The 26,112-nt window shown below is 38.4% G+C and overlaps 1 protein-coding gene across 8 annotated transcripts in view; it reads right to left on the bottom strand.

Moving 5' to 3' along the window:
* Positions 1-25,677, bottom strand: part of LOC128510467 (utrophin-like) — a 210,171-nt gene extending 184,494 nt beyond the window's left edge. For 7 of the 8 annotated variants that reach the window (XM_053482764.1, XM_053482771.1, XM_053482770.1 and 4 more), the window contains exons 1-2: positions 25,350-25,677; positions 19,176-19,300 (exon numbers count right to left, since the gene is read on the bottom strand). In XM_053482764.1, the coding sequence (XP_053338739.1) occupies positions 19,176-19,257 (82 nt within the window). In that variant the 5' untranslated portion in view covers positions 19,258-19,300; positions 25,350-25,677. Of the gene's footprint in view, positions 1-6,938; positions 7,286-19,175; positions 19,301-25,349 lie in introns of those variants that run through there. The other variant, XM_053482769.1, reaches the window with a different exon arrangement.
* Between the last annotated feature and the right edge of the window lie 435 nt (positions 25,678-26,112).

Genomic DNA, 26,112 nt, shown 5'->3' with positions numbered 1-26,112 from the left:
AATGTAAAGGCTGGAAATCACCTTCTGTACTATTTACTTCCTTAAGAGTTGATTAATTTACCACAACAGCAGCTATGATAGTAGTTAAATGTAGTCAAATGTGTAAATATTTAAACATTAAACATTCTTATTTTTAACTTTTTGACTTACAGAACATGTAACGCTAACATTATCGATACTTCCTTTTAGTAGCATGTTTTGACAAGGGAGCACAACTCGTCAGACCATTCACCAACACCACTTGCACATTACAGGAACTCAGCTGGGCGTTATCGCCACATCCCTTGTACAATCCTGACCTCTCTATAAGCCATTTCCACATGTTTGTGCCATTAAAGGAGTTCATGGGAGGCCAGGGTTTCAGACGTGAAGCAACCAGTCCGATCACGGCTCCAGCGCAGTGAGAAAAATTCTACCTTGCTGGTGTCCAAGCACTAGTGAAAGACTGAGATAAGTGCATTAGTGTAGCAGTGGATTATATATAGAGAAATAAAGGGTGTTTTTTTTCTTTTAGAACTGTATTGTTAATCCAGTTTGACTGAAACGCTCTTTATAAAAAAAAATTATTGTAATTGTGTACAAATAGCTCGTATAAAAAAAAGCAATACAGAATAACAATGTGTGATTATAAGGAAATTATTACATAAAGTTTATTGAAAAGGTTAATTTGTTGTAGCAAACTTTGCTCTCTTTAACTGCTCATCAAGTCGCACATCTTACCGCCAATTATAGGATTAAAAGCAGCAACACATGTTTATGGATTAAAAATATGTAACTGTTTAAAAATACTTTCAACTGTTTATCAGCACTAAATAAAAAAAATAAAAAAAATATAGATAGATAGATAGATAGATAGATAGATAGATAGATAGAATCAGACTTTTTTAACTGTAGAATTGTTGCTAGTTACACTAGCTAGCTAATTTGTTTGCTGTGTTTGCCTCAGCGCTCATATGTAGCCAAGATAAACTCTGAGGTAAAATATTTATTTTTATATTGCAGTTTCACATTGTTCCCATCAGAATCTCACTTTAGAATCTTTAATGTTTTTTTGTTTTTTTATCAAACAAGATTAAACAAACAACATCATTCATTGCATGACTCTTTTTGCTAATCTGTGTCAGAATTAAACTCGGCTTTGGGTTATGGCTATAAAGAGTAGATCTACGATTTATCCGGTTCTCTTCCTGATTTAAAACTGATTTGAAACTGTTCAACTCTGGATTAAAATGTAAACCAGACCCATCACAGAAAGACCGCGCTAGCTAGCTAGCATGACGTAGCACTGAATATAAAACTAGCGCTATTGTTCAGGTCACGTTCGTAATAGCTTCGGTGTTTGAATCAAATCAAAAGTCTTTATATGTAAAAAATAAAAATATCTTGGTATGTAGAAACCTGGCGAGTTGTAAAGAGTGTCAGGTCGTAGCATGCAATTTGAGACAATGCTAAGCTCAGTAAAGTCTGACCCACAAACTAAGCACGCTCAGCTGTTAATAATTCACATCGGCTAAAACACTGCGTGCACACACACACACACACACACACACACTCTCTCTCACAACACACACTACTGATTGATCCCGACTAATGTTTCACACAAGGTACACTACAGAGCGCTTGGTATGCTGAGCTATTTTAGCGCTGTGTATAAGAGATATGTTCTTAACAACATTAACATTGACGTTAAATAAACATTATTTGTCCTTTTTTGACATTCAGTACACAAAATTAACCATCCTGAGCTTTTCTTTTCTGAAGGTAATATTCAAAAACATTGTTGAGCAGTCTCTGTCAGAAAAATCTTAACATGCCTTACTAACACTTAATGTATTTAAAGGAGCAATTAATCAGATATTTAATTGTTAATTAAGCATCAGTTAACAGCTAGTTAACACCACACATAAATACACCTACACACACACACACACACACACACACACACATTTGTGTATTAGGGCTGTCAATATTAATGCATGTGATTAATCTAGAAATTTTTACGCATTACTATTTGTAACACAAATCATTTGACCAAGTTTGACTTAAATGGCTTCCCATAATCGCAGTGTGGTTCCCCAGCTGTGTGTGATAATGGAATGTTTCAGGTGGACAATAAGATGACTGAGGAAACCTCACCGGGTGTGCTGAATGGCAAGTTTCATTATAAAAAGCTTCTACATGGAAGTTTGGATGAAACCAAAGGTGTGTGCTCGAGCTACCTTCAGATGGAAACAATCTTTACAAGAAAACATTAACTGTAGGATGTGGGAGCCGTGGCTCAGGCGGCTAACGCGGCTAAGGCTTTAGGTTGTTCATTTTCAGATCTAAGGATCCGGGTTCCAGCCCCGTCGTCGTTGGGTTGCCCCACACCATACTACCCAGCCACTGCATGCGGTGCCGGTCACAATCGAGAGATTCTAATTTGACACTTCTTAGGCCTTGTTCACACGGGCGTTAAAATCGAACGTTTTTCTTGCGATCGTAGCGCCCGGTGACCGCGGATCAAGCAGCGAGTGTTTTCTACACGTAGGAGTCAATGAGAGTGTTCACGCGGGCTTTGGTGACGTGCGTTTGTCCAGCTGCGCGTTTTTACGGCATTAAAAAAACGTTGCATGCAGCTTTTTCTTGCCGTTCAAAACCCAACAAACGCGAGGAAACCGCTTCTATTTCGTTTTCTTCACGTTCATTTTACATTTTGGAGGACCGGATATATCCCATGATCCTACATGCTATACATAGGGAAATGCGGAAAAGGGCAAAAAAAAATAAATAATTGTTGAAAAACTTCCGCGGAAAGTTTCGCATTTCTTTATATACCACAAAAAAAATTTCCTTTAATCCGACTTTGTGCAGTCAGAGAGTGAACCCGGTAGCGGCAGGCTTTCATATCCATTTCCCGACACACTGCCCCCACAGGATAACACACAAACTACAATTTGGGCTGCAGGCTGACATTAGACAGAGACAAACGAACGCCGGTGTAGAAGTCAATCAAGCGCCAATACAAAACGCAACATAAACGTCAAGGACGTTCAGAGCACGTTCGTTTATCCAAAAACTTAACACCCGTGTGAACAAGGCCTTAAATGTTAATGTTCAAGTTTCCTCTAACCAGTTTGTCATGCAACATTGCACGTTTATTATACACGTAAATCTGAGCTGTTGATTATATTTCGATAACAGCACTACACGTTGTGCGTGTTAGATCTATACACACTTGCTCTTTAATACTTGAATCAATTAAAGAGATTATTTTTAAATTGTGATTGCTCGTGATTAATCAGACTATGTTTGTGATTAACAAGATAAAACATTTTATCGATTGACAGCACTAACATAAATACAAAACATTTTACTTTGGAGGTACAATTCCATATTTAGAATTAAACATACACCTTTCAAAAAAATACAGATGTCCTTCAGAGTTCAACAACAATCCAAACTCTGTGACCTTTTCTCTTAAAATAATCTGGGTGCGTCCCTGTTAGAACATCAAGTACATCATACTAAGCAAAAAATCAGTTCTCTAATGTAATTTGTACTTGCACTTGTATACACCCAAGCTACAAATATTCCTCTTATTACCTTAAAAAAAAAAACGCCTGTGCCGTAAGTGATACTTGAAACAAACGAGTTCCTAGTGCACGGAACAAATAAACAGCATGGCATTTTACTTAAATAAATCTTCTATGTTAATCATTTGCAAACTGCTGTGTTATAAGTGGAATCAAAACACTTCTGGACGTATTGATATAGACAACTCATCAACCTAAGGGCGGTTACAGGAGGCATGCTTCATCCCACCACTGTGCTGTTGATTATATTTCGATAACATCACTACACCTTGTGCGTGTTAGATCTATACACGCTTGCTCTTTAATACTTAAATCAATTAAAGATGCCATAAAGAGATTAATAGGAAAAAGGGAACCTTATCAAATCAAACACAAAGCTCTTAAACACACAAATATACATATACACACACACCTGCAGAAGAGCCCTACCTCGGAGCGCAAGTCCCCAGTCAGCCATGGTACACGCTCAGAACCGGAGCACACACCACAAGCGAAGGAAGGAGCACAGAATGAGGAAAGAGCGCTCGTACAGTCCTGTTGTGTCGGGGAGGAACCGAAGAATGCAAGAAGAAACGGGAAGGACGGCGGACAGTATGATGAGATGTGATGTGCTCCACTGAAAAAATACATGCGGCCTTTCTGTGCAGTCGCATCCCAGCATGCTCAGGGGCCCCATGCATGACCAGATTGAACTATGTGATAAACCTGAGCTATGAAGGTGTGAGGTCGTAGAAAGCAGTGATTTTTATAATCTGATTTACTTTATGTGTGATATTGAGTGCATGCTGGATGCCGGGTTTGTATGTTCTCCGTATCGAGATTCCATAATATGGAAAGTTATGGCACTGCAGGAACCACACACAGCGGGCGCGGTTACGATACAAAGTTTGCATGTACAGTATAGCTGGAAGGTGCCCGGGGTCTTTTCCTGAGAAGACGTTATCCTAAAGTCTGATCCATTTTCATCAGTAAGAACACACTCGTTCTGCACTTCGAGACTGTCCCCGAGTACAGAATGCCAAAGGTTCTGAACTGTTTTCTAGTCCGCAGGAAAAGGTGGTCTCGAGCGATTAACTCGAGAATGGATCAAATCAGATATGGAAGCCAAATGTATCTGAGCACGGAAGTGGATGCGATGTCATCTGCGGCGTCAGTCTCCTCCGAAATCTCTGGACGCGAGAAACAGAAAACACGCGAGCATTGTTCTTAACATTTTTACTTAAATATCTATAATATTATACATAGCGGGGTTAACTTCCTTGTTCTCTTCTTCGCGTGTTTAATAGCGGTTTACAAACCAAGTTTGTGCATACTGCCCCCTGCTATATCAGGGGGTGAAAATACCCAAGTGTACCCGAGTACGGAGAATAAAAATAAAGTCATCACTGGCCTGTGGGAGGCCAGGAAAGAGGAAGCAATCGTTCCAAGACACGGTACAATCAATTGTGGAAGGTGTGAAACTGTGCTCACGCTGTTAAGGCATTAAAAATGTTACCAGTTTAACAGGGTTTTAGGCGATACGATACGATTCAGCTGGACAGGAGACCGATCTTTCATCTTTCAGGTCATGTAAACCTTCTAACGAGTGACAAACTGACAGGCAACTTTTCAGGTTTGGAACTTCAGTGTTGATTGACCCAGAGCTGCGATTCGGTTGCTAGAGCATGGCGGGAAAAAAAATTAATAAATAAATAAACTAACAGCAAATAAATAAACAGCACAACAAACTGATTAGAATTTTTATTTCCCCAGCCAAGTCTACTTAAAGTAGGTATGACGCTGTAAAGCAACAAAAAAAAAAGTTCTAAAGTGCTGGCTTTAAAGATTCCTTTAGCACTTCTAGTCTGGCATTTCTTCGGGTTCCGCACTCTCAACTTTTGTTCTGTAATTATGCGACCTCACAATAAACAACACACTGGCCGACGGCATCCTGTGCAGTAGGAGCGAAGTTCCTAAACAAGTTTGTTTAGAATTGTAACAAAATCTGAAATTGAGATAGTTATAAAACTGTGATACTTACAGAATCGCAACACAAATTGAATCGGCACATGAGTACAGTTAAACCTTGGATTGCGAGTAACACGGTTTGCGAGTGCTCCGCAAGACGAACAAAGTTTTTTAATAAATTTTGACTTAAAAAACAAGCAAGTCTTGGTTTTACGAGTACCGGGTATCATGTATCACGCATGCGCTTCTTGTTTTTGACTGAGCCAACGTTTTTTTTCTCTCTCTTGCACTGCGGAATTGTGGGTAATCGTCCCCCCTGCTGGGTCTTAGTGCGCGTCTCTTACTGGTGTAATCAACATCCGTGCACGTGTACTGTTTACTATAACACTGTGACCACCTGTGTGTGAAACATTTTATTTTGTGTTTGTAAGCGCGTGTGTACGGCGTGCATGTACTGTTTCTTATAACACACGTGTGTGCGCAAATAAAGCAAAAGAAAGTCTCAATAATTCGTTAGTATGTGCTCACACCAGCGTCATTAGCGATGTTCCTGGCCAATTTTTCCGACAAAACAGTCTTTTCATTAATGTCTGTTAATAAAAAGACACACACACACACAGCGCCTGCGCGCAAAAATAGAAAAACATATCTGTCGGGATTTATTTTTTTAATTTATTTATTTATTTATTTATTCATTTTAAAGGTAAAGTGCAGGTTAATTTGTTTTATTTTTACTTTATATTTTGTATTAATTATTTTTATGTATTTTTTGGGGGGGCTGTGAAACGAATAATTTGAGTTTCTATTATTATGAGAAAATTTGCTTTAATTTACGAGTGTTTGGGAATACGAGCCAGCTTCCTAAACAAATTATGCTCGTAATCCAAGGTTCCATTGTATTGTGATGATATTGTATCCCTGGTGGCTCCTATAGCTCGTACATAGCTAGGAAAGTTTGCAGTCTTTGTTTCATCTGCTAACACAGCTAGTACAAAGATTAGGAAATGAATTAAACTACCAATTTTTATATTAATTAGTATGATATTTAATCTGTCTAACGGGTCAACGTTGTGCACATAGTATATATACGCACACGTAGCCGCGGCTGTTTATACAGTAGGGAAGCTGGACAGTGCGGACCTTCAAGACAAGGACAATACGAGTAACCTGTCGCCGGCAAATGTTTTTGGAAACATGTCAGTTTAAAAGTTTTCCAAACCACAGTGAGCGATTTCTCCTTCAGCACATCGAAATAAAACAAAACAAAAAGGTAATTAAAAAAGGATGCAATCAAAAACAATCAAATTAAAGGAGTAATGTGCCTGTATGTGTGTGTCTGTGTGTGAGTGTGTGAAAGAAAGAGAAAGACACAGCAGTTACAGGAAGTGTACAAAGAGACCCAGCAGTCAGACGTACCTAACGGAGGAAAATCGAATTTCTTGCGTTTCTTAAACAGGCTGCGTTTTCTCCAAGGCAGCCACTTGCTCATATTCGCGTCGACGTCATGAAGGGACGGCGAGAAAATCCAAAGACGGATGGAGAAGCTGATTGAATAAAGATACACAAGAAAAAAAACGGTGCCCAGGAAGCAAGGTGATGATGTAGGAAACTGATGTTGCTAAGAGCAAAGCATGCTGGGAGTAATCTTCAGAACAAAAGGAGGGAAATACGTAAACGCCAGAGAGGCGCGTCAGACGGCTATTCTGATTATACGGCTACGCTTATGGGGATTAAGCATAATTTCTCATTCACACACTGATGCGCACGCACACACACTTTCACCACATCCACACACACACACACCACTTCCTCTATAATTCTGACTAAAATTTTACACACCGATAAAAAACAAGACTATTACAAAAAGACACACGCTTGTCTTCCTTTTTTCTTTCGCTCGCGCTTGCACACAACCACACACACACACACACACACACACACACACTAATCAGGATGCAGGAAATAATGTAACAAATGTGTGTGATTGATAAGCACGTGTGTGTAGGTGTGTGTGTGTGTGTGTGTGTGTGTGTGTAAAAGACAGGCTGGAAGCAACAAGTGGTCAAAAGTTGTTTATTTTTCGAGGGTCACTTTCTCTTCACCTCTTACTTCCTGTTTAAGCTACAGCAGTATGTGGTGTGTGTGTGTGTGTGTGCGTGTGTGTCTAGGGTGTGTATTTGTCTTTCTGTCTGAGTGTGTGTGTAGGGGGGTGTGTTCAAGTGACTTCCGCTGTTGCACTCTTCAAAAGAGCTGAGCTAATCCACTCGGTGATCTAGACGTCGCTAGATGACGTCGCTCTATTTACAGAATATTCTCAGCAACTCGGCGCTCTTAAAATAACGAGCCGCCTTTAATAGTGAAAGAAAATAATTCGGAAAATTACTGATTTAAAAAGCTGAACGCGTCATGGTTGTTTTTAGACATTTCATCCCAGAGCGGCTGTCAGTCAGAGCTTAAAGAAAATGTGAAGTCTTTTTTTTTTTTTTTTTGTCATTTGTCTGTCTCACATGATGGACTTCCGAGTGGGCGGGGCTACGTTTTTTTGTTTTACCCATCAAAATATGATTGGTTCGAGAGAAAAACAAGACATTGAGTTGGAACTAAGTGCTAAAACACCCACCATCTCACAGAAGATTACATACACCAGGAGTAGCCTATCTCACACACACACACATGGATGGCCCTAAAACAACTGGTCAACATCAAAGCCTTTGATTACACACACTCATGTGGTTTTAATCATGACGTCACAAGTGGGCGGGGCTTCATCCTGCACTCAGAACTTTAAAAACTCAACATGTGGGCAGGAGAGCGATTATAACGCGTTAGTGTGAAGAGCGCATCTTTTGCTTTGTCATTACTAACACCCCCCCCCCCCCCCCCCCCCACACACACACACACACACAAACACACAGCGCAAGTGGTAAAGTAAGAAACACTCAATCAGTGATAGTTATTTCCAATAAAACTCGCTGTAACATTCTATAGTTTGTTTACTCGTTTCACTCATTCATTTAGATTTTTTTTTTTATTTGTGCGCCCGAGATAAAAGTCGTTCCTGCTTTTTTTGGTTTGTTTCTTTACTTTTTTCAGTTGTGCGCTGAAGATACAATTAGTTTATGCACTTTTTTTTTATTTATTTAATTTGTGTGCGCGAGATACAATTCCTTCCTGCTGTTTTTTTTTTCATTTTCATTTGTTCCCGAGGTACAACTTGTTCTTGTGTTTTGTTTTGTTTCTTGTTTCATTTATGCACACAAGATACAATTTTTTCTTGCGTTTAGTTTTTTGTTTCGTTTGTGCATGTGAGACAAGTTGTTTTCCATATTGGTTTTATTCATTTTTGCACCAAAAAATGTGGGTTTTTTTTTTTTTTTTGCGCCAGGGACACAATTTCTCCCCCCCAATTTTTTTTCTTCCTGCACCTGAGATTCAAATAATACACACATTTTGGTTGTAGCTTAACTTTTACACACAATGTACAATTCCTTTCCACGTTTTGGGTTTTATTTTATTTTTTAAAAATATGATGTATTCTCATGTTTTGATGATGTATGCACATAGGCCTGTTGCGATAGCCGATAAATCGATTAATCGCACGATAAAAAAAAATGACCTCGATAATTTTTCCGGCTGCGATAATTTCATTTGCATAATTGTTTGTTATCCGCGACTAAACGACTGAATGACAACTCTCGTTTCCTTAGCGTAGGAGAAGCGAACCCTCTTGTTAGTTGCATCGTCTTTTGTGTGGGGAGGCGGAGCTTGTCAGTCACATGGACTTTGTGTGAGAAGGCGGGAGTGCTTGAGGCGACTGCAGAGAAGAGCAAAAAGACGAGACGCAAGTTGTGACATGGAATTGGTTTCAAAGCGAAATGCGACAGCTGCCGTGTGGGAGCACTTCGGATTCAAACCGAATGACCGTGGAGAACCACTTAATCTGAGCGAGCCTGGATGTCGCATTTGTTTCAAAACAGTATCGACTAAAACCGGTAACACAACAAACATGCACATGCACCTTAAACACAATCATCTGTTGCAGTTTTTCCAGATTGGAAAAAAAAGCTACAACAGACGGGCCGTCTTCGTCTTCCCGACAGTGCACCATAACTGGGGCATTTAGTCGACAAACAAAGTACAAACAGGACAGTGCAAAATGGTGTGCACTCACCGACAGTGTAGTTCGCTTGATTGCTAAAGAGATGCTGCCCTTTAGTGTCGTCGAAAAGCCGGCTAATCTCCCCCAACACAGTCTAATACTGGTGAGTGGTGTTTAATTCACAGATAAAATATTTATATAATATGCTCATTTCGGTTCATTTTACCGACCGACAACCGCCGCTTGTTATCCGATTTTTATCCGTTAATATTATAAGATTATGGTATTAAATTGTCATTAATTAAAAAATTTAATTGACACGTGTCTGTGATCCGTTAAAAATAAAAATCACGGGTTTATTTTAACGAGCAAACGAAACATGCAGAACAGATCAACAACAGAAGTTACAGAACCTGGATTCATATAAAATTCACGCACCTGCAGCATTTCTGATAGTGACAACAGAAAAAAACAATAAAATAATATAAATAAAAACATAAGATAAATAATATTACAATAAATATATTTAATTAACTTAAATAATTAACAAATTATGATGACAAATAGAAAACACTGAATCAATTTGAAGCTTTGAAAAAAAAAAACGGCATTTTTTTCATCAAATAAAAATAGCAGACCTTAATCCACAGCTTGGATTATATATATATTTATATATAATCTATTTCATAAGTTTTTTGCATATGGCTTGAGGCTTTTTGTTTGTTTGTTTGTTTGTTTACAAAGGTCCTAACAGGCAGTTTTGCCTGTTATGGAATGCATGTTGAGCCTTGCATATGAAATGCATTTTTTGAAGTGCAATTTTGTTTACGTGCATTTTGTTTTATGTGGATTATTATGCCATTATTATTATTCTAAATGAAAATGGTCTCAGATCGACAATATTATCGTTTATCGCGATAATTTCTTGGACAATTTATCGTCCAGCAAAATTTGTTATCGTGACAGGCCTATATGCACACGATTTAATTAAACAACCAATCAAACAAGAAAAAGTACAAACATAAATTAATACAGCCATGAAACAAACCCTCTATACTGCAACACTCCTCGATCCAGAGTAATGTACACACCGGCCAATGCTTTTCATTTAAAAGTTGCTAGCAGCGTAAGTACATGAACACACAATGATGAGTTTACTTTTTAAACTACACTAATTTCTGTGTCAGTATTTTTATTCACAAGAACCTAAAAACATTAAATACATCTTTTAAAAAATTGGTATTGGTGCATCAGCAATACTCCAGAAATTTCTGAAAGATAGGGTTAGCTAGCTAGTCACAACTGTTTAATGTTGGTTTTTTTTTAAAACGTAGCTAAAATTAATAGCTTGTAAAATATTGCTAGCATCTTCGCGTTTAACTCGTTTAACATTATTAGCAAGCACGAGATACCGACATCTACGAAGCACAACTGAGGAACAGTTTAGTGTTTAGAGCTTCTTTTCCTTTTCCACAATGTAGACTTCTTTCCAGACTTTCACGCCATCTCCCTCTGAAACTTTATTCTGCACTCCGAAACCACAAATTCCACACACACACATATACAAACTCATGGCCAACAGCAAGGAAAAGAACTCAGACACACATACTGTATCTCTAACAGTCAGTGTAGAGGCCGAGCCAACCAGTGGATCCGTAGGCTGGTGGAGAAATCGTAAAGAATGGGCCCTGAAACACAATGAATCTCAGCAAAATGTGACCCGAGACACAAGAAAATGAAGAAGAAAAAAACACCACCCACCACAGAACCTGAAAATGTCTCAAACTGCCTACTGAATCTCCAGATTGGCAAACAAAAAGTGTGTGCTGCTCTTTCTATAACAGCACTGTGGCAACTACAGCCAAAGATATTGTTAACTTGACCATAAGCAACCTTTATATACGCAATACCACCTTAAACGCCACGTCTCACAATTGTTAAATTCTCTCTCTTTATTACTCAGAAGCCGCTTTCGTGGTTTCTATATTAACCGCTCATCTACAGGGACTCGTACAGCGGCCACTTTACAAACATGATTATGTAAAGCGTGTTCACGGTTTCCGCGTTTATTTAGGCAGCGTTCCTGGAAGGAGTCTCCAATTAAACTCCAATAAAACTTTAGGTTTTTCCACAACAGGAAAGTCTTTAAATAACGTTTAATCAGTAACACAACAAGCTGTCTGTTTTTTTTGTTTTTTTTGGTTTATTAACTTTGTTAATCTCACCTGTTTATTGCTAACATATTGCAAACAATAGTGTGAACTAGCCTGTTCTGGGGGACGTTCCACGACATAAAACATAAAATTTATGACCAAGGACCCCCTGATACGATACCAAGATGCTTAAATGTAAACATGTAAAAAAGAATATTTAAAAAAATAATGAAACAAATAATCGTATTCAATGTGGCGATACGTGAATTGCCACAGAAAATAATCATGATACGTACTTGATACCCGTACTTAAAAAAAAATTGCTAATCATGTGACTCTACTCAAAAGAACTTTTGTCCTTTTTTTTTTAAAGACAAGTTTGAGAAGAACTAAATCTTTATTGCGCACACCAATATCTCCTGGTCACATCTTTTAGCTTGCTCGCATCAGCTTGTTTTGTGCTTTATCAGGATCCTGAAGCGACATGTTTGTGACTGAATGAGTCCTGTGTCAACACCGTGGTAAGAACACAGCACTGGGGTGATGACACAGAGCTGCCAGATAAAAACAAAACCTACGCACTGTAAGTACAGTACGCAGCTACGAAAGCATTTGTTTTACACTGAATGTTGTTTAGTTTCCATGGAAAAACTTTCTTACAACAGAAAACGTTACCGCTAACACAATTTGAATCTTGGAAACAAGTTTAAAAATCTGTACAAACACTTCGCGAAGACCTTCCATTAATGTAATTAAAGGCCCCATGATTTATTATTACCACATCGAATATTTTTTTCTTTATTTCAATCATACCCCAAATGCACTTTTTCAGTGTCTATGTAAATGATCTAACTTCTGAGCCACGCCCCTTTAGAGAATAGCAGAGTTGAGCAACAAGCTCAAACTTCTTCTTATATGAGGTCACAATAGGGGGAACATATATTTGGCCCCAGACAATGATAAAAAAAAAAAACACAGAAAAAGCTTTTCAGACCTCACATGTTTTTTGATACAAACTGGGGACTAAAAATGTGTGGTTGTGTGTTTAGGTGCATGTGTAACTAAATCACCCTGAATGCAAGTCCTTTATATGCGCCACCATTTGAAGGTCTCACGTAACACACGCACACATACACACACAGAACACACAGTCTCCGTTTTCCCGTAAACAAAAGGAGCTCTGGCTAAGCTGTCACACTGTGTTAACAGCATTGTCAGAAACCTGTGTGACCTCTCGGCCCTTTCCCAGAATGCTCGGCAGGAGGTCAGACAGGTAGAGTGGGGGAGGGATGATAAAGGTGTTGACACCGAGCCTTTTGGCGAAGCTTTCTTTAAAACGCCACACAAAGCCGCACAGACGCCGGCGCACTTCTTTAATGGGCCTGTTGCTCTGCTTATGTAAAACTTGGCGAGAGCTGCCTCTTCTTCATCTGAGCACAAATGTGTGTGTGTGAGTGCTTGTGTGTTTGTGTTTGTGTGTGTTCCAGTAGAGACCATAGGCTTGGCCTTGATTATTTTTCCACTGCGCCCTGGCAGAGTAGCCAGTCAAATTAGCACAGACAAATGAATACTGGCATATAGAGACTATATTACCCAACATCCTCAGCTCATTCAATCATCAATAAACGATCCTAACATACAAATTATTTGCTTTGATGTAAGTATGTTTGATTATACGGTAATTTGGCTAATGCACAATTTACACAAATACCCTGAAGGATAGTCCTGAATGCATTGCATTAGCTAAGGCAGGTGTGGCGTCTCAAGCTTTTTTTTCTAAGGCAGGTTTGAAAAAGTTTTAATAATTGAAAATGCTAGAGAAAAATAATCAACAACCAAGTAACTGACAAAAATTATTTTTCACAAACAGTGTGTCCCAAAGCATTATACAACAGTCTGTCAACAATTACAGTGCTATGAAGAAGTACCCCCCCCCTCCTTCCCTTTTAGACAATTTAGCATGCTTCACTTTATCAGACAGGTTCTATTTAAGTGATTTCTTGATTCAATAGGTCTGGTAGTAATCAGGCCTGGGTGTCGTAAGTAAAATGTACCTAAGCTTTTCAAAATCACAGTCATGATTTAGTTAGGAGGTAATTACTTTTTCTATTAATTACATCAGAATACATTTCTTAGAAAACGACTCTATAAAAAAGGCTATAATTACGCTGTAGTTAATCCTGTAAATGCACAGTTGCACATGTGAAATATCAAACATTACGTTAGATACACTGGTACGTGTTTAAAAGTAAGGACTAAATTATACTGTACCTTCAGGAAGCACATTAGCTTGTCTAGCTGTATACGGACTATAACTTTAAAACAGAGAAATGTAAATGCAGGGTGACCATGAAAATGAGACTACACAAACAGAAACACCAACATTTTCCTCAGACAAGCCTCCAAACAGCTACAATGACACTGTCGTTATGATAAGCTTTTAATGTCGTTTTTATTATATTTGTGCAATATTATAAATATATACAAATATAGAATTCGTTTGATGATTGCAATCATTTAAGGGTAACAAATGTGAAAAAAAAATCCTTTTTCATGGCACTGTACAAGATCCATTCCTCACAAGATCTTAAAGAATGATGCATCCTCTAGTAGCTATAATGATCTCCGTCTGGTTAGTGCGATTAGTCATCAGTTCATAACTAAGAAATCAAACTTCAATCCCTGAACATGTCATGGCTAATCAGCGCCATTTGGGGGAAAAAATGAAAATTGTGCAAATGTGATTTATGGCTGTCGAGTTCAACACACCCCTCATTAGGCCTTTCACTATACAAGCATTATAGATAATTTCCTGAAGGTGATTATAGCTTGATTCAAAATGAAGAGGCCAAGGGTTTGTTATGACTGGATTGCACGGTCACAATTACAGGAAGAGCGAGAGGAAGTAGAAGTGGAAGCTGAGTGGAGAAACTTCCTGTCATGATTGCCTGGGGTTTTAAACGTGAGGAAAGAGTAGAGGAGGGAGGACAAAAGAGAGAGAGAGAGAAAGAGAAAGAGTTGTATGTATGTGTTAAAAGTGAGTGGTGAGGTGTTAAAATATTGGATGATCTACTTCCTCTAAAGGCATCAGAAAAGTATCTCTCTCTTACACTTACACACACACACACACACACACGCACACAGCTGCGAAAATATCTCCACTCCTTTTTCCTATTTAAGTTTCCCTAATGTTGGGAAAAAACCAAGGCATGCATACCGAACGACCACTTTCACTGCACGTGCACACACACACACACGACACAGCTGCAAATACAAGCACAAGGTCTTCCATTGCTTTCGTCACACATCTACAGACTAGCACACCCTTTAACAGATGAATAAACACACACACACATACGCACACACACACACACACACACAATGACAAATGGTCAACCATATGATCATATGCTCACTATTCAACTAAGGCCACTGTTGCTAGGCAACTGGGAAATGAGGACACCTAGCATAAGCTAGCTAATATCTAAGTTTAGCCAACTAGCAAATAGATCTTAAAAAGAAAAGACTAAACTATACTTTAGTTACAGGAAGCACCCAGCTTGTATAGCAGTATACAGACTTTAAAACAGCCAAATGTAAATAAAAAAAAACTATATTTACCTCAGACAAGCCTCTAAACAAGCTACAATTACACTGTAGTTATAATTATATTTATTTAAGCTGTAAAAGGTAAACCTTAATATCCAGTGGGCATAAAAATATAACAAAACAATCTGTTATATCAACATTTACCACAGATATGTTTGTAGATTTCTAATAAATTCCTTGATAATGATACATTTACCCTAAAACACACTTAGCACAATGCTATTAGGTCTTTAAATGTGCAGTGACTATCAAAATGTTATCAGAATAATTGACATTTACCTCAGATATCTTAATTTATTACACTTAGCTTCACAAAAACAGGGAAAAATTTGTGAAAACATCAACATTTACCTCAGTATTAAGACATTACTAAAATAAAAAGGCAAAAATTAGAGTGAAGTAAATCTTTAGCATTGACTGCTAAATGAAAATGCAATCCAACATACTGGTAAGATTTTGTCCAAAAAAAAATTAAATACTGTGGCATTTTATACAGCATTTAGCACAATTAGTCATATTAGCGGTAAATCAAGTAATGCTTAAGTGGCTAAAATGCTTAACTTTACAATAACAATTAAAAAGTAGTGAAAGTAAGCTATGAGTGAGTGTTCTGAGGAAAAGACGATTGTTAAGTTGTTAAAAAAAAAAAATTGCTAACGCTAATTAGACACTTTCCTTTAGAGGAGTGCCACACTGATTATTATTTCCCAATTGTTTTACTAGCAGTAGACAACGAATGTCATCAGTAAGATGCAGAGAGGTGCAGTATTTGACTTAGTTTGTTAAAATGTTAAAATTAAATCTCTAAACTTAGGTATAAAACGCAAAAGGGAAACTCATCAGGGTTTAACAATCTACTAGTCCGTTTCTTAGGCTGGAAATTGAAACAGGAATTCTGCTTAAGCAGCTGAATCATTACACACACACACACACACACACACACACACGTATACACACAACTTTACTTCTGACCGTTACCAGGCAACCAAAACCCTGGCAAAAAAAATTATAAAATAAAGCCATTGTGGTGCAGAAAAGCGTCATAAATCCAGATCCGCAGAGGAATTCCAGCCCGGGGAAGGCTGAGGCATTCCCGACCCACACGGCAACAGAGAATAAACGTCCCCTAAGACGGGCCTCAGCCTGAAAACACTACTGCAAATCATCCCGCTCCGCTGCAGATCCTGCACAGCTACAACACGCACCAAAAGTGCACAGCAGCTCATATCGTACTCAAGACAGGATGCAAAGACAGGACGTGGGACCGTACTCCTTTTCCTTCAGCTCCTCGTCCATTTTTTCCTTTTCACTCCATTTGTTCCAGGTTTTGTGGTTTTGTTTTCAATTGAATTTAGATATTGAAAATTCTCTCATATGCACCTAGCATTTTAGAACAGTTCACAATATTAGGGGAATAAAATGCAATTCAAAATAAAAGTTGCATGTTTATTATTAAACAGAGCTGTGTGATTTAATCGATCGCAATTTAAGCGATCTTCTGTTGATTGACTCAATTATCTGAAACAATGGGAACTGTTTAGGTAAATTTTAAAATTTTAAATTCTCAAAAATTTGCAAATTCCTAAAATAAAACCCACAGTTTCTCAACAAAACGCAAACAGCTTCCTTTCTACAAGTTTACACTTGTTCTTCTACTTTACTGACTTTACAGACATTATCAAACCGGATGCTTTTCATATGTGTTCTAGATCAAATACATATCCGATATGTGGTCATAGGACTTCTGGACAGAAATCAGAACAGATAGGAATTCATGCAACTTTTTTGTCTCTGTGCATGTGTAGGGCGCTTGCTGATGTCATCAGTCAGAACCAGCAGTGCTGGGATATTATAGCAGTGCTAGCAACAATGGCTAAAACAGCATTGAGGCATCTGGGTTTCTTCCTACTTCTGGGCCTCAACAAATACAGTCGACTAACAGCTTGCCATCCTACACCGCAAAATTCCAGACATGTTTTCGCTAAAATCACGTTCATTGTTTGAAATGAATGAGCGGTCGCAGAAATAAAATGTGTTTTAACCCAGATGGTGCGAGCAAAGACGTATCATGTGTTTGTGAGTCCTAAAGTGCAGACACGTCCACATTACAGTCAGTTAAAAGTCACTTGTTCGGCTTGCTCATCAGGGACAGATCTAACCATATTGATTCATACACATTCACAATCCATACAAACTTAAATAATTATTTTGATTGTGTAAAGCTGCTTTGCGACAATGACAATTGTTAAAAGCGCTATACAAATAAAATTGAATTAAACTTTACTTTTAATTATTAATGTCAGTCTTCAAGGCATTCAAATCTGATTTGACCAAACATTTTTAATTGAACAATGTGACTTGAAATGTGAAATGTGAGTAGATTTATTTGTCCACAACATATCTGACTTTTCGAGTTTAACTCTTACCGCATCCTTTAGAATTAATGATTTAAATAGAGATGAAATACTCTAGTGAACTCTATTTATCATCAATCACATAGCACGGTCACGGTACAAGTGCAATGCAAATTTTGTGGTAAAATCCCAACACAATTCCTACTTCTTCTGCGTTGATATATTAAATTAAATATATATATATATATATATATATATATACACAAGAATAAAACTCTGTGTGCATGCTGTTATAGTAAAAATATTCCACAACAGGATGGTGTGATACAGACCATAGTTAAGTGAAGTCACTATGATCACCACAAATGATGATTTATTTTTAATTTCTAAATGTTACATCATTTCCTTTTTAGGTTACATTTACGCCTGTAGAATGTTTTTACCCTGCGCTTTTTTGCCTTATTTAAAGTCGCTAAGATAAAAATACTGCTTGCCATGTTATGCGGAAAAGGAGGAAAAGCGAGCCACGCTGCGGTGCGAAGAAATAACACCAACATTTTTGGTACAAAAAGCAATTTGATCTACTCTTCGCAAATTTAGATTCGAAATATATAAAGAAACTGTAAAGGAAGCTTAACATTATCCGTTAAAAATAATAAGTTTCACGACCAAAACTTGTATGAGGCATGATACAATTTATTTTTACTAAAAAACAGTCGTGCTAACTTTATATTATCTGTATTACTTATCGTACATTCACTAGCTATCTAAAATTATTTCACCCTTCATCCAAAAGTATTCTGACATCTCATGCATAAAGTTTTATAAAAGATAAAGTATGTCTCCACAACAAACTTGAAACTGATGAGATTATACTATACAATTGTCCTTCTTCCATTCACAGAGGTTAAGAAGTGGTTTACTCGCCTGACAATTTGAGGTGGAAAATAATTCACTTCTGGTTTAACTGCAAGTTCTGATACATAAAAAAATAGTGCAATCTTGAACCAGAACATACTGTACCATGGTCACTGCGGATCATGCAAGGTTATTAAGGAACATTTGTACATGGATTCCTCATTTTCACTTTCATTCTCATCCAGGAATAAACCAAGAGACAGGAAAGCTTTGCTGAAAAGCAAAATGATATACACCAGGCTGGCTTGAACTACAGGCAATACCTTCATGTTACGCTGCCTTATGAAATCCTAGCAACCGTGATTGTGACAATATTACATTACAGATGATAGACACACTCTGATTCACTCCCTCCATCTCTCTCTCTCTTTTTTCCTTCCAGCTGAATTCAAGTTTACAAGCACACAAACACCGAGGACTCACGTGCTGATGTGAAGCTGCCATCTGACAACTCCCATCACCAGTTATCCACAAAAAAAACTTATATATAAAACATCAGCAACCCCATAAGGTGACCTACCTGAGCGGCACTTGATTATGTCACTAAACTCGTTGTTTGCTCCGCCTTCAGCTGCGTCCACCTGTGAAGCCGAGGTCGCCATTTTGACCGGCGGGAGAGGGAGCGCTCACTTTCCACTTTGACACCTAAAAAACAAATCATTTACACATATTTATCTATTAAGTCTACAATTCAGGAGATTCTTCATCCCTCAAAGTGAAAGCCAAGGGATGTGCAACTATTCTTCTTATAATCTCATGATTGTTGGAACCAATAATCGACTCTTCGGATTAGGAATCACGTACTGTAATTACTTAATGGCTCTTAATTAGCTTTTTATTTTTTCAGCTGTTAAAATCAGCTTTAGTTGGATTAGTTTGTTTAGTCACTCTAGTCGTTCGTCTTCCTAGATTGTCTGTGGGAGGAGAACCAAGGGAACCCGGAGGAAACCCACCAACCACGGGGAGAACAAGCATACTCCATGACCACAGACCCAACGCGAGAACTTAACCCAGGACCTGGCAATGCAAGGCGACAGTGCTAACCCCTAAGCTCCTGCAGCCATGGCCTGGGTGATCTCCTGGGATAAGGGTGAAGAATCCAGTCGCAGTCCTTCCCGCATCATTTTTGAACTTGTAACTTAGAAACAGCCAATTCCTTCTGAAGAAAAACTATTTTGGCCTGACTTTACACAATCTCCTCGGCCACTTTCAGCCTTTATAAAAGTACATGAACTTTGCTATTTTAGAAAAACTTATTGTGTACCATGTGCATTTAAACAAATTTAACAAAAAATAGAGTTTGAAGTTTATTAATTCCACTTTTCATGCTAAACTGTATACTTGGAACATGTAAAGTAAATGCCTGTGTACTGTATGTAAAAAAAAAAAAAACCTTAAAGATATATACGAGTAGTGTACAGTAGATATATTCTAATAAGGACAATTTAAATAGTAATTATTATTAGTTATTTTATACAATAAATTTGCTACACAACAAACAATATTTAGTATGAAGTACTATTGCCCACCGTTGTATATTAAATGCTGGTACTCTGGATTGTTATGCACACCACGTTTTCATGTGTGACCTTGTTATGTGTAAAGGGTTTCCTTAAAACCACAACTTATCAGTGGTCTCATCAAGGCTGACTCCAGTACTGGTATAACACACTATACGGGGTGTGCTGGTATTGGAAACTAATCTTAAAAATAAACTTAAATATCCAGCCGACAACAGATTGGAAGGCTTGATGTGTGTATAGTAGACATCTACAGCATGCACCAACAAGGTAGGCGTGGCTTAGAATAATAATTATTCTACAACTGCCCTTCACCTTGACTAGCACAAGCATTTTTAATAGTGTTTAACTACGGCAGTCATGTAGATCCACCAAAACTTTTCAAATAGTTTTTAAGCAGGAAAATCCTGTCCTTGTAGCCTCAGTCGGAAGGATCACAGGTCCGACTGTCAACAAAAGACCACGCCGTGGAGGTGTGGCAGATTTAGACTCGTATACACACAAAGCAAAAGAATGCAGTTAAAAAACAGTCAGGAAACAATAGTTTCGTAACAGCAAAGCATCAAAGCTGACAGTGTTAGCTGACACCTTGGGACTCGAGCAATAATACTCATGTTTTGCAATGTATACAGGTAGATATAATGCCTTTCCGTCTATTATGATCCGATTACCACAGAGTTTCTTGTTGTAGTAATTCTGGCTGTGCAAGAAGTTTAGCCGCCTTTCCTCCAGACCTGACCTAAATCTCACTACAGCAGGCTGCATTCTCCTGGCACAGGAACACAAGTGCAAAAATAAAAATAAAAACACTTACAGTGTTGCAAGCACAATCCATGGTCAGAAGAACTGAGAGCTAAAAAACAGAGAGCTATTTTTTGGCTAAACAATGCTGCATAGGTGTGTTAGTTTACAGAGATTGCACATCATGATTAATTTAGGTGACAATAAATATTTTGCAACACTGACCCAAATATCTATATATACATTCTGTTATATGTGTTTTCATTTAAAAAAATAAAATGGTGCAGTTTCTCTATAATCATACAGGTGGTGCACACTAAACTATCTTTATCTAATTATCTTTTTCAGGAAGAACAAGAATTTTTCATTTGTACACAAGAACGTCCAAAGTTACTGTTTTATTTGGAAATATGTCTTACATTTTTGCCAATTTATATCCTTTTGAGGGATCAATTAACACAGCAATACCACTTTTAGACTAGAAGGCTATAAAACCCATCAATAACTCCACCGATACCAATAACATTCCTCCTATATACCACGATATACTGTATAACCGATTATCGGTTCGTACCTAAATGAACGTCTGAACTAACAGGTTAAGAACAAACTCATGCTGCAAAAAAAAACTATAAACTCAAACATGTTGACTTTTAAACCCGTTTAGATCGACCTTTTAAAAACGTTTCTAGACGTTAGCCAGTCAGTCTGAGCGAAGCATCCAGGCTCCAAACATCTAATCTGAACATGTTTGAAAACGAACGGCGAGTTTGGATCTTTTCCAAGAAAGGATAATCGTCAAGTGGGTGTCAAAACCTAACCGGATTGGCATGCAGGTCTGAAGAAGTGACGCAAAGGTCCAAGTTTAAATCCGTCCCGGGGAGTTTTAGAACCAATTACGGCAGTTTCCTCAGCGGCATGTAGACGAACTGCATTTTGGAGTAGGGACCAGTGGAGTAATGGGGCAGCCCCAGGCAACACTGATAAACCCATTAAATATTACATTACAAACACACACACACACACACACACACACATACACATATACACCTCTTTGTTTGTCTTCTTCCTACAGACCACATTTGTTACTCTTAGTTTCCTAGTGGGGGGTCACAAGTCTTCAAAGGTTTGTGTGTAGACCTCTATGGTGTTAATTTATACACTCCATCAGTATTTTTGTTAGTTTTGAACCTATAAAATGTTCTGCAAACTGTTTTTATTAACAATAAAAATCATACCTTAAATTTAACAATTTTTAGCCACATTATCAAAACTTTAGCAACTTAGGAGAAGAGAAGCTTGACTCAATCACATCATCTAATTCCCTCATTAACAAAACATTACAAAGTACAATTAACTATGGTTGAGCAGTTTGCGTGCAAAATCTGTTGCATGACCATCTGTTGTAGCTCATATTAGCAAACCTCATTATTATTATTAGCATGCTCCCAGTTTGGGGATCACGGTACTGTGTAGTAATTACGACAACAAGTGGTGTTCAAACGTGCTCGTTTTTGAAGGCAGTAAAAAAAAAATCCAAATAAAAAGTCACCATTTCAGAAGGTCCAAATTGTTGGTGTTCATCACGTACCAAAAACAACTATGTGGATTTGAAATGAATTCCGATTCATCATGTATGGTGTCCACTGTACAAGCCTCTGGAAGCAGTGTTATGATCTGGGGTTGTTTCAGTTGCTCAGGTCTAGACTCAGCAACGTTACGTGGCAATATAATGAAGTCAGCTGTCGAACTGAATGTACTGAATGACCAGGATATCACATCTATGGAGTTTTTCTTTCCTGATGGCACGACCAAAGGGATTCAAATTGTTAAAATGAGGTTCTGGGAGCATGAGGAATCATTTCCATACAGTGAATTAACCACCACATTGTGCACCATAATCAAAGCTAAAGGCAGTCAAAGAAATCTTAAAGTGTGCAACTTCTTTTTTTTTTTTTTCTTTTTTGGCCAGAAAGTGTATCTTCAAAACACTCATCCTGAAAGATTGATGATTTACACGTGATTATAATGTAAACCAGGCTAACTAGAGCGTAAAACCATTACACCGTGGTGTTCCATGAAATTCAGTTTCTATCTCTGTCTAAAATCTTGTTAATGTGAAGGTCTTGAAATCTACTATTTTTAAAAACTGGTATACAGTATGAAATTGACATTTAATGTCATGCAAAACAATATGATTTTAGACAGGGATAGAAACTGAATTTCATGGCACAACATGGTGTAATGGCTTTATGCTCTAGTTAGCCTGGTTTATATTATATTATTGTACTAAGCATAAAAATATACACTTATTTAATTAGAGCATTAAGTTAAAGCAGTGTTGTGTTTTTTAATTGCTTAATTGTTTAATCACTGCTCGCCCAGTTCAATGAATTAGCATTACCTAGTGTCATTAAAAATAATAACCCAATATTTAATCATTGTAACAAACAGTGTTTAGTGTAACGCGTTAGAGTAATTGGATTGCTTTATTGATGTAACGAGTAATCTAATGCATTCGGTCCACCATTTACGTACTCAGTTATTTAGTTACTTTTTCAAAAATGTAATCTGTTGTTTAGACAAATTATGTAATCCGTGATCCAGACAGCAGTCAATCCCAATCCGTATGTGTGTGAAAGTTGTCCTACAAGCCCCGCCCCGATACCCCACCCCCCTCTGTTATTCCTGCTGTTATACCCCTTTTTCACCCATGCAGTTTGACTATGCGAGGACTGACGCGAGGAAAAATGGAAACCTAATCACAGCGCAAAAACTGGTTGAATCATGATGAACCGTACTTATGGCCACTGTGCGAAACCGCGTAGGTGAGATAGGGGTATTAGTAGTTAACAGATTATGGGCCAAACTTCGCTGAGTGATGATGGTAGAATAATTATAAAGGTCTGGACTAAAACAACATGCATGAGGACTCACAAAGGAGTTTTCATTTTCTGCAATGGAAAATTACTCGAACTAGCTACTAGAAAGTAACGCCGTAATGTAACTGATTACTTTTTAAAGACAGTAGACAGTAGACATTTTGTAAAGTTATTAGTTACTCTAAAAAGCAACGTCCCCCAACACTGGTAACAAAACTCCCTGATTGTGTCCAAAAAAATTTAATTTATAAACAATACAAAAGGTACAAGAGCGAGTGAAAAATTATTTGCATTCTTGCTGTAAAAGAAAAAGACAAATGCATAATTTTTCGACATACTTTCCTAGCTTTTTAATACACTTTATCCATCTGTCAACAAGCTTTCATATTCCCTCATTAAGAATGTTTTAGACCGAACTGTGAGCCACGAATGCAGCGCTGTCTTCACTTCTTCATCAGAAGAGAATCTTCATCCTCGTGAAAGGCTGACGGAACGAGACCAGGGCATTAGGGAGGATGCTTTAACACCTCTAAACAAAGTCGACAGTGTGTGCAGAAGTGTGCGAACGTGCATCGCCATGTGAGATTACGACGCCCTCAGATAACAGTCTCCAGCTCTTCAATAAGCGTCTCACTGTAACGAACACTGTTGATTGTTACACCTTATCCCTGATGATGTTCCAATACTTCTGGCCCTTGAGGTTCCCAGAAAACTGAACTTTCCAGCCGATGGTCGACTTTTGAACCTTTTCTCGGTCGGCAATGGAGGATGTTTCCGTTCCGTACTTAGGGTCGGTTGTGATGAGTTCGTGAGGAATCTCGTCACCAGTAACGACTCTCTTTAAGAAACTTTCACCTTACTTGGAGTATCTACATTTTGTTTGCAGACATCCAAACACTTCTGTTTATGTTCTTTCGTGAGTTGTTTCGTCCACTCAGACAACGCCCCCCCCCCAAAAAAAAAGAATAAATAAATCGATAACTGCATGCTGCTCTTCTTTCATGCAAATCACAAGTGGGGTGTCCAGTTTTGCTCGTACCACGGTTACACTTTCACACCTGCAGTCTTGAGGAGAACGCGCTGATGAGACAGTGCAGCTAACAAGTTTTAATGTAACCGGAGTGTGGATACATTTTCGACTCGCCCTCGTATAATGCTTCGATGAGGATACTGACCGGGGCTGAAGAGTTTTGCCTCTGAATTCATGAAAATACAACCCTGATGACTTTATATACACACGCGCGGTCTTAAGAAGAATCCAAACCCCCTAAAGAGTTCCTTCTAAGGGAGTCGCAGTTCCTTACAACCTCACCTGTCTTACTGTACATACAAGATCCGGTCAATGGAGGTCAATGGGGTAAAAAAAAGTCAATAGTGATTGAACTCAATGACTTGAGGAAAAGGAACAGACTTGTAGAACTGCTGGACTGAGTGCAATAATTAGGTTTAATTAAGAACAATTAATTACTAAAGAGTAAAGCTTTATCTAAAACTAATGACGTCATGAGTGCACCACGCATTCCCGTGGGGGAAAAAAACGTTCCCTCTTACCTCTGCAGAGTCTCTGGAAGTTGAGTGTGAAGTCTCAGAGACTCAGGGTGGAAATAAACCCCGTGCACATTTAGGCTCGTGCACGCGAGGCCATGTCCGCGCACTCTTTCTCTTTCCCACTAGTGTGTGTTCCTTCTCTCTCTCTTTTTCTTGTTGTTGTTGTTGTCTTTGTTGTTCTGGACATCAAAAGACAATCCCGCAAGCGCGCGCGGATCCAAAGACGAGCTCGAGCTCCGCGTCTCCAGTTCCGTTTCCCCCGTCCGCACAGCCGCCGGCGAGCCGAGCAACTTTTAGCGCTTTTCCTCTTCTAGTGCGTGATTAAGGCGCACGCGCGCGCTCGCACACATACACACACACACCGCGGCGCAGCTGGGAGAGGCGGCGTGCCGAACTTTGTTCCCAGCGCGCGCACCCGCCCCTCCGCGTCTCCGAGCGCGCGCCGCCCCATTCAGGAACTTCCTCCAGAAAAAAAGAAAAGAAAAGCGGAAGAGCGCGCTCACACGTCCACAGGGAACGTGCGCGTGCACGTGAGCCACAGGGTCACGTAGTAGTAGTAGTACAGTAGTAGTATTAACAATGATAATGGGAATACTTTCCAGAACATTCCAAATGAGCTAAACCATGAGTGAGAGTAAAAACAAAAATCTAATTGCGTAAAATATAATAAATTTTAAAAAATTATGATTTATTATTTCTTAGTGTTTTCTAGAGTATTTCTTTCTGATCTCAAAAAGCTGCAAATGTCTATTATTATCTATTTTAT

Source organism: Clarias gariepinus, chromosome 22 (assembly GCF_024256425.1).
Source record: "Clarias gariepinus isolate MV-2021 ecotype Netherlands chromosome 22, CGAR_prim_01v2, whole genome shotgun sequence".
Classification (NCBI taxonomy): domain Eukaryota; kingdom Metazoa; phylum Chordata; class Actinopteri; order Siluriformes; family Clariidae; genus Clarias; species Clarias gariepinus.
Note: the sequence above shows the minus strand (reverse complement) of the source record. Positions and strands in the feature narration are given on the sequence as shown.